Raw genomic sequence first — 9,346 nt, forward strand, 5'->3', positions numbered from 1 at the left:
GGCCACTAACCTCAATCTTTCTCTTTAACTTCTGGCCTCCACCACTTGAGTGTTGATATGCTAGAGATCAAACCCAAGGTTTTGTGCTAGTTAGACAAGCACTCTACTGAGACACATCTCCGGCCCCTAAATAGAAACTTTAATGAGTATCTAGCTAGTGCTCCAGGTACATACTTCATCAGCCACTTGGTAATATAGCCTGTAAGCAGTTCCTTTGTGGATCCCCAACATAGAAAAAAATTATATATATGAGTGACAGCTACCAGCTGTCTTTTGATGACTCATCCAGCAACCTTGATATTCTGCCACCAAATCACTCAAGTAGCTGCATGGCCAAGGGAATTCAGAAACCCTGGGATCCAGGAGCTGACATGACCCAGTGACAGTTAAACTCCTGGGGTCAGGAGATTTCAGTAAGTGGGATCTGTCCGCTTTGTGACCACAAAATCTAGTGATTCACAAGACTGTGCACATTTACGCCCAGGACTGAAGTCCAGGGGCCCAGTGTCAAAGGGGTTCCTGAACCTACCCCCCCCCCCCAAGGGCTTACGACTGGGGCCAAATGACTACTGGCCACAAACCTCGCTGTGCGCCACTCTGAGGCCTCTCGGAGCTGGTCGCCGCCGCCGCCGCCGCTGCTCTCTGGGCGTTCATTGGCGGGTCCTCGGAAGCGTGGACCAGTTAAAACCCTCCTGGTGTCTTCAGCTCCCCGCCCCCCAGCCACCTCCTTGAAAGCTGGGGGGTGGGACCGCTGCACAACGACCCAATCCTAGTGCAGGAGGAGCGCGCGCGGGCAGGCAATTGGCTGCTATGAGAGGGCGCTGTCAGAGGCGGATTGGCCGGTGTTGAGGACGGAAGCGCTGAGGTCCGGAGCTGCTGGAACCCGGCCGGCCGTCGCGATGCGGGGCGCGAGTCGCGGCGGGGTAGCCGGGGCGCTACTGGTGCTGCTGCTGGTGCTGTCGGTGCGCAGCGGTGACGCGTCCAAGGCCAGCGCCGGGCTCGTCACCTGCGGGTCAGTGCTGAAGCTGCTGAACACCCACCACAAAGTGCGGCTGCACTCACACGACATCAAATACGGATCCGGTGCGCAGGGGTAGTGAGTGACTGGGATGGGCACCGGGGCCGGGCGGAGGCTTAGAGGCCAGGTGGTCCTAGTGGGCTCTGCGGGCTGTCAGGGAGCTGGGTAGTTGCGAGTCTAGACTCGCTTGCAGGGTCGTGAGAGGCAAGCCGCGGGCATTGAGGATGTGGAGGGTCCGGCGGGGGCCTCGACTGGGGTGAGCCCTTGGGATCCTGAATTAGTGGGGGCTGTGGGAGGAACTTGTTAGTGTTCAAGACGAGGATCCCGAGATCTGCAATTGACAGAGACCACGGGGTGGGCTGTCCCTCTCCAGGCAGCGGCCAACAGTCGGTAACCGGCGTGGAGGCGTCCGACGATGCCAATAGTTACTGGCGGATTCGTGGCGGCTCCGAGGACGGGTGCCCGCGCGGGCTCCCAGTGCGTTGTGGGCAGGCAGTGCGGCTCACGCATGTGCTCACCGGCAAGAACCTGCACACGCACCACTTCCCGTCGCCGCTCTCCAACAACCAGGCAAGCCCCGTTCCGAGCCCCGCCGAAACTGAGCGGGCAGGAACCCGAGCGACATCGGGAGGTGTGAGGGAGGGAGCCGACAGGGGACTCAGTCTCAGCTGCAGTGAAATGGGAGTTTTTCTAATCAGAAGTTTATGAAGCCTCCGCTCTGCGTCCTGTCCTCAGGAATTTCTACCCCAGAGTTAGGAGAAGGACTGAGAAGTCAGAGATTGATTAGCTCCTATTTGGACACGAGGGGGACTCACAGCAGATAAGTAGTAGAACATTGAAGAAAGGAGCACCTCGGGCTGGTTCTGAAAGAGAAGTAGGAGCTTTCCCCCAGACCTTTCCCTCTGTGGCATAGCTCCTGCTGAAGCATATGGTCACTGCAGCTGGTGGGGGTGGGGGGCATGAGAAGGAACTGACAGTGCTTTGGGAGAGTTTCTGGGGGGAAATGTTGGCGATAGGGAACATGGCTGTTAGACTGGGAAGAGCTTGGGGGATGTGCCTTCACTAGGTTAGCACAAGAAGCCTTTGGAGACCGTGGTGGAGCACACCTTTAATCCAGCACTCGGGAGGCAGAGATAGGCAGATCTCTGTGAGTTCGAGGCTAGCCTGGTCTACAAGAGCTAGTTCCAGGACAACCTTCAGCCTCCAAAGCCACAGAGAAACCTTGTCTCCACCCCCCTTCCCCCCAAAAAAGAAACCCATGGAGAGAAGGTCTTAGCTCCAGAGGGCCAGTGGGCACTACAAAGACTGATTGATCTATGTGGTGCATGCCTTTAGTCCCAGCACTCAGGAGATAGAGGTAGGTGGATCTCTGAGTTCTAGGACAGCCTAGTCTATAGAGTGAGTTCCAGAATGGCCAGGGCTACACAGAAAAACCTGTCTTACAAAACAAAACAAAACAAAACAAACAAACAAAAAAGAGGCTCTATGCATCTGAAGAAACCTTCAATAGGATGGGAATTTTTTTTTTTTTTTTTTTTGGTTTGTTTGTATTTTGAGACCATCTTTCTGTATATAGCCCTGGCTATCCTGGAACTTACTATGTAGACCAGGCAGGTCTCAAACATCCAGAGATATGCCTGCCTCTGCCTCCTGAGTGCTGTACTTAAAGGCATGTGCCACCATACCTGGCTAGTGTGGGACTCTTTTTTGATTTTTCGAGACAGGGTGCTCTTCTCTATGTGACTGTCCTCCATACTTTACACTCTCAGGAGGTGAGTGCTTTCGGGGAAGATGGCGAGGGTGACGACCTGGACCTGTGGACAGTACGATGCTCTGGGCAACACTGGGAGCGCGAGGCCAGCGTCCGCTTCCAGCATGTGGGCACCTCTGTGTTCCTGTCGGTCACTGGTGAGCAGTATGGTAACCCAATTCGTGGACAGCATGAGGTGCACGGCATGGCTAGCGCCAATGCTCACAACACATGGAAGGCCATGGAAGGTATCTTCATCAAGCCTGGAGCAGATCTCTCTACAAGTCATGATGAACTCTGAGAACTGGATGGGTGAAGGGAGGGAGGGTGGCTGGGTAGGGATTCTGTAGGGCCACTCTTGTGTGAGACTTTGTTTGTAGAGTCCTCAAGTGCCTTTATGATTAAAAAATGTTGGTTTGTGTTTATATTTGCTGTAACCCCAGGGAAGATCTGGAGGTACCAGCCATGTCTGTCCATGTTGCCATCTCACCTGTCTCTAGGTACCTGTTCAAACTTTTTTTTTTTTTTTTGAGACAGTCTCACTATGTAGCCCTGACTGACCTGGAACTCACAGAGATCCACCTGCCTCTGCCTCCTGAGTGCTGGGATTAAAGGTGTGCACCACCACAACTGACCCCAAACTCTTTTATAAAATCATTCTTTACTAGTGTGAGTGCATGTTCTGTGTGTATGTTGGCACCTGTACATGCGTGCATGTGTGAAGTTTAGAGACCAACTGTTGATAGTTGATTCTCATATCCTACCTTTATATTGGTTCCAGAGATCAAATTCAGGTTGTCAGGATTGTGTAGCACACACTCTAGCTGCTGAGCTGTCTCAGTGGCCCCAAACCTTTATATTTATATTTATATTTATTTATTTATTTATTTATTTATTATGTCTAGTCTTCTGCTCTGCCTGCATGCCAGCAGAGGGCATCAGATCCCACTGTAGATGGTGGTGAGCCACCATGTGGTTGCTGGGAATTGAACTCAGGACCTCTGGAAGAGCAGTCAGTGCTCTTAACCTCTGAGCCATCTCTCTAGCCTTGACCCAAACCTTTTTTGATGCCTGTCGATGCATTGTAAATCTGCTTTGAACAGTCGTCTCTCCTGTCTACTCTACAGCAACCTCATAGCCATGGACCTCAGCTCCCAGTACTTGAACTTATTGTGTGGCCTTGGCCTCAGGGGCCCTGTCAGCTGGGATGGGACTCAAGCTCTCCAGTCCCCTCATTCCTTGCCCTCAGGACCCCACTCTTCTTCTGGTTGTGGCAGTCTTGAGATTTATCTCTGGCTGGGCACACCTCTAATCCCAGCACCCGGGAGGCAGAGGCAGGTGGATCTCTGTGAGTTTGAGGCCAGCCTGGTCGCCAGAGCGAGTTCCAGGACAGCTAGGGCTACACACGAGCTCACACATGCGTACGCTTGTGCTCATACACACAAAGATTTATGTTTGACCAAAGGCCAGTTGAGGGTTCTGCCCTATACTGGAAAGTAAGACCTCAGGCTCCCGTACTCTTGCTGTAAAGGACACTCTTCTTTCCCCAGGGTTCTAAAGAGCGGAAAGAATTAAGGCTGGAGAGATGGCTCAGTGGTTAAGAGCACAGTCTGCCCTTTCAGAGGACCCCCACCTTATGTCTTGTCAGGTGGTTCACAACTTGTAACTCCAGTTCCAAGGGAATTTCTCACGCCTCTCACCTCTCGCACATGTGCACAAACTCATACAGGCACATAATTTTAAAAAAGAGAGTAAATAGAATACCTCAAAAGACATCTCAGGGGAAGACAACTCAAAAAAAAAAAAAAAAAAAGAATAGGAATCTGAGGAGGCACAATCCCGGCAGCCAGAGTACTACAGTTTAAAGGCATGAATAGAGGGCTGGGGAGTTAGTTGGGTTGTGAACAGGTGCTTGTTGAGTGCAGTGGAACAGTTGGTACTTGGTGTGCATGAGGCTATGGGTAGAGTACTTTGCTAGCATGTACAAGGCATAAGACCCATTTCCAGCACCAAAATTAAATAAAATAACAGACACAATGTACCATACAGTCTAAATGAGTAAATAAAAACACAAGCAAAAGAAATAGAAGGGCTTACATTAAGCAAGCTAACAGCTCACTAGTGGTGTGTGTGTGGCCTCTAGAGGTAGTAGAAGAAATGACAGATTGTCTAGGCTTGGCCCCATAGGTCATAAGGACTTCAGGGAACTGCTGGGGATGGAAAGTGTTGATTTCCTGAGAGCCAGAAAAAGTCCCAAGAGGCTGGGGTTGTCTGGAAGGGACTTGGAATAGGGTGGGAAGAGCAGGAAACACACGGATTTGAGAAATCAGTAGACTTTATTAAAGCACATGGGTGAGACAAAAGCTGTAAGTCAATTGAATCCTCAGGGGCGGCAGTTATGTCTTGGATCATTACTCTCCTGCCCCATGAGACCCTCGTCTTCCCACTGACAAACTTTTGTTTTGAGACAAGCTTTCTTCATGTGACTTTGGCTGGTCTGAAACTAGACCCAGCAGGCCAGAATTCATAGAGATCCACCTGCCTCTGCCTCCTGGGTGCTGGGATTAAAGGTGTGCACCACCATGCAGCCAAACTTTTAAATGTTATCTTTTGATTGTGTGTGTGTGTGTGTGTGTGTGTGTGTGTGTGTGTGTGTGTGTGTGTAACTGCACATGAGTGTAGTGTCCTCAGAGGTCAGAAGAGGGTGTTGGATCTCTTGGAGCTGGGGCTACAGATGGCTGTGAGCCATCTAGTATGGGTGCTAGGAACCCATTCTGGGTCAATTTTAACAGCTCTGCAAGAACAGTACTCAATTTCAACAGCTGAGACATCTCTCCAGACCCAAAAACTCTTGAGCTTCATCTAGAAGTCTGCATTCCTCTCCATCTCTTGAGATCTGAGAGGATTTAGATGGAAGGAGATGATTGGGAGAGGATTCCAGTAAATGCTGGGAGCTGAGCAAGGTGCATTGTGGGGCCCTAGTCCACCCTAGTACTTGGTCTCATTGGGGAATCTCACTAAAGTTATACCACTTGAGAGGAAAGGAAGCCAGAGCATCTTCTCTCATTGGCTGAGGGCTGCTAGCTGGGTGGGAGCAATTGCTCAGTAGCACTTCTTGTGTATTCGATAAAGGCTCCACCAGCCAGAAGACCACAGACAGAATCACAGGTGGGCTGTTTTTGTTTTTGTTTTTTTCCTGAGAAGAGCCAAGATTGGGGTGGGGCACTCCAGCATTGCCACACCCTGTACATGCAAGGGAGATCTCTTCCTGTCCACCTATGCAGGCAGTGAGGTGTTAGAATGCTGATTAGGGGAAGAACTCAGGTGCACAGCAGGTAGGAATCCTGGGTAACCCAATATGCATTTGGAGCAGAAACATTCCATGCAGAATTCAGAACATGGCCAAACCTAGCAAAAGTAACAGCCACAAAACACTTAATTTTAAAATGTGTTTTTATTTTTGTGTGTGTGGGTATTTTGCCTGCAGAAACCAGAAGGTGTCAGAACCCCTGGAACTGGAGTTAGATGGTTGTGAGAGGGCTTGTGGGTGCTGAAAATGGAACCTGGGTCCTCTGGGAGAGCAGCCAGCCAGCCCTCTTCACCACTGAGCTGTCTCTCCAGTGTGCCCCATTCCTAGAGTAATAGTAGTTCGTGTAGCTCAGGCTGGTCTTGGTTTTAAACTTCTGATTCTCTTTTCTCCATTCCCCAAATGCTGGGATTTCTGGGTGTTTTGTTTTGCATTAGTGTGGTGAGGCACAGTATGGTGGCCCATGACTACAAAGACCCAGGAGGATCACCATAAGCACAAAGCTAGCTGAGTCACTGAGTCCCCAGCCAGTCAGTGGTACAGGATGGGCCTTGTCTCCAAAACCAACACCATTTTTTTTTTCCCCTGAAGAAGAGATCATAGTTCAGCAGTTAGGAGCATTGGCTGCTCTTCCAGAGGACCTGGGTTCCAATTCCAGCCTCCATGTGGTGACTCACAATTGTTTATAATTCCAGTTTCAGAGGATTGAACACCTTCTTCTGGCCTTCTTGGACCCAGGCATGCATGCAGTGCACAGACACACAGGCAAAACCACCACTCACATAAATTTAAAATAAACTGGGCAACAGACGTTCCTGAAGATTGAAAAACAGCTGTTTTGAAAACATTTTCTCTCAGCCATGGAACTGGGATAAAACAGGAGCAAGCACAGATGCCACTTGCAAAATCATGTTTTCCCTTTCCCAGCACACATCTGAGTAGAGCTCTTCAGCTTCTATTTGCTAGGCAATGTGTATCTTTGCCACTTATCAGCCCAGAAAGGTCACTCAATGAACTCTTATCCACAAAGTGGTTTCCAATCTCAGCGACATCAGGGCATTTTCTTCCCTTACACACACCAGGGCCTCCCCAGTACAGCTGGAGGTTTCCTGAGGGTGATGCTATGAAAAGTTTGACAGAAATAGGGAAGGCCGCCTCCTTTGCTTGACTGTCCTATTTGTTAGGAGCATGAGGGCTCATTCAACTGCGGGCTTAGCCAGTGGCTCAAACCCTTCCCCGGAATCTCAGCACTCTCCTTAATTTGGTGAGCTGTGTGGCAGCATGTACGCGTCCTCACGAAGATCACTGCTATACGTACAGAGAAGCAAGCTGGGAAAAGGCGGGCAGAGCTCCTTTTCATAAGTTATGAATGAGAAAGTGTGTGTAGGACTCATTGTTAAAATGGCAGAGCCAAAACTCGGGCGCCTGGCCAATCGGAGCCCGGAGGCTATTTTGAAATCTTTCCAGCAGCAGCCAATAGGTGTGCAGTAGGCGAAGCTTGGTGTTGGCGCAAGCCAATGAGGCTGGCGCTGTGCCTTGCTTAAGGCCTGGGGCTCGGCCCTTGGGACTGTCAGAAGGTTAAAGATGGAGCCCACCAGCGAGAGGGCGCCACGAGGTGCGGGGTTGTCCGGGTAGGACAGGGCCGGCGACAACCAGGATCTCCTCCCACTAATCTTCACTTTGTCCCCACCGTGAAAACAAGGGGTATCTGTCCATGTGAGTATCTGGTCTGAGGGGGGTGGGGGTGGGGGCGGTGCGGTGAGGCCAGGGACCCTCCCAGGGCAGGGAAATCCAGATGGCATGAAAGCCCTCGCTCTGCTCCTCCCGGCAGAAGAATCTGTAAGCACAGAATGCAGAACCAAGGACCAGGTCTGTAACTCCAAGGGCCTCACCTGCTAGGGGTGAAGCATCCCTTTTGCTCTAGAAGGAGCTCCAGGCTGAAACAGAGTACAAGGTACTCCCCCCCCAAACACACACACCGTGGCTGAGCACAGGCCTCTCTCCTTTGTGTGTGAGCCCCCTCAGGTGCTTGCCCTTATGTTCTCTCCTGGGAGTATCTTTCACCAGAATCGGAATCTTGTTGGGGAAAGTTTGGGTGTCCTGAAGTTCCTAAGACCCTGAGGACTGTATCCTGGCTGGAATCCCCTCTATGCTCCAAGTCTTGGACAGAGGTCCTATCTACCTGTGATGGTTGAACTTCCAGCCTGAGGGTGATGGATTACCTGCTGGCTGCAGGTGCTCTGACTAGGTTGCACTACTGTGCTCTGAGAAGCAGTGCAATGATATTGTCAAAGCATCTGGGACCAGCCTTGTAGACCACCTCTTCACCTACAACTCCTTTCCTCTCTTTCCAGGCCTGGCCCCTCAGGCCTGCAACCCCACCCCACCCCCATGCTCATTTTATTCTGTTCTCCATGGAAACTAAAGATTCTAGCCAGGCCTGTGTCTCTGGGGTCAGAGGGCACCCTTGGCCTAGGCAGAGGCCCCACCCAGGTGGGCAGGCATTCTGGGGCTAAGATTCCACCCCACCCCACCCCACCCAGAGAGACCACCAGGCTTGCTGGACACTCTTTCCCTGTTGCACTACTGTGGGCCACTGGGGAGCAGTGCAATGATGAAAGGGCATCTGTCAGGCCCTGCCCACTCACTATCCACATACTCACTCACTTCCCAGCTGAGAACCCCGAGGTGCCCACAGGGTAAGTGCTTGGATTAGTTATTCATGGATGCAGAGCTGAATGAGACTACCCATCTGAGAGCATAAAGTGGATACTGGGAACCAGTACACAGAAGAGACCCCAGATTTGAAAAGGCTCTGCTTTCAGGCTCTTGGCCCCCCCAGGTTAAGACTGGGGTGTCCATGCTAGGTGTGGTAGCTCATGCCTGGTGGCTGAGGCAGGAAGAGTGCCTCAAATTTGAGGCTGGCCCGGTCTATGGCATAATGCTGTCTCAAGAACCAAAACAAAATTAGGGACTCCAGGAGTTTGTGGAGAGAGATAGATGTTCACCTCTTTGTAAGGAAAAGGTCTTTGGTACCTCGCTCAGCCTTGACTACACCAGGACTCAGCCTTCCCGAATGCCTGAAGGTAACCAAGGTAAAGAGAGGATGTCCTGAGTGGTGGTTGGGAGGAGGCATGAAAAGGCCCTCATACCAGGGCATTATCTTGGGTCTTGGGGTTCAGCAGGAGTAAACTGCCTGGGATGGATGGATGGACTTGGAATAGGAAGCCTGCAGAGGAGATCTGCCAGCCACGCCTGCTTGCTCTCTTAC

At 51.2% G+C, this 9,346-nt stretch overlaps 1 protein-coding gene and 2 non-coding genes across 3 annotated transcripts; all 3 read left to right on the top strand.

Annotated features, from left to right (window-relative positions):
* The first annotated feature begins 844 nt into the window (after positions 1-844).
* Sdf2l1 (stromal cell derived factor 2 like 1) lies at positions 845-3,205 on the top strand. The gene is made up of 3 exons (XM_027413212.2): positions 845-1,083; positions 1,392-1,588; positions 2,788-3,205. The coding sequence occupies exons 1-3, from the start codon at positions 900-902 to the stop codon at positions 3,067-3,069; spliced, it is 663 nt and encodes a 220-aa protein (XP_027269013.1). The 5' UTR covers positions 845-899; the 3' UTR covers positions 3,070-3,205.
* Positions 3,206-8,303: 5,098 nt separating this feature from the next.
* On the top strand, positions 8,304-8,381 carry Mir301b (microRNA mir-301b). The gene has a single exon (NR_162743.1). It is a non-coding gene; the product is annotated as a microRNA mir-301b (primary transcript).
* Positions 8,382-8,631: 250 nt separating this feature from the next.
* Positions 8,632-8,710, top strand: Mir130b (microRNA mir-130b). The gene has a single exon (NR_105112.1). It is a non-coding gene; the product is annotated as a microRNA mir-130b (primary transcript).
* Positions 8,711-9,346: the final 636 nt, after the last annotated feature.

Source organism: Cricetulus griseus, chromosome 4 (assembly GCF_003668045.3).
Source record: "Cricetulus griseus strain 17A/GY chromosome 4, alternate assembly CriGri-PICRH-1.0, whole genome shotgun sequence".
Lineage (NCBI taxonomy): Eukaryota > Metazoa > Chordata > Mammalia > Rodentia > Cricetidae > Cricetulus > Cricetulus griseus.

Bases quoted from the DNA above. Each gene is read 5' to 3' on its own strand.
- Sdf2l1 (XM_027413212.2), top strand. From the start codon at position 900: ATGCGGGGCGCGAGTCGCGGCGGGGTAGCCGGGGCGCTACTGGTGCTG. The intron at 1,084-1,391 runs GTGCGCAGGGGT...GTCCCTCTCCAG, and splicing joins CGACATCAAATACGGATCCG to GCAGCGGCCAACAGTCGGTA. The intron at 1,589-2,787 runs GCAAGCCCCGTT...TTACACTCTCAG, and splicing joins CGCCGCTCTCCAACAACCAG to GAGGTGAGTGCTTTCGGGGA.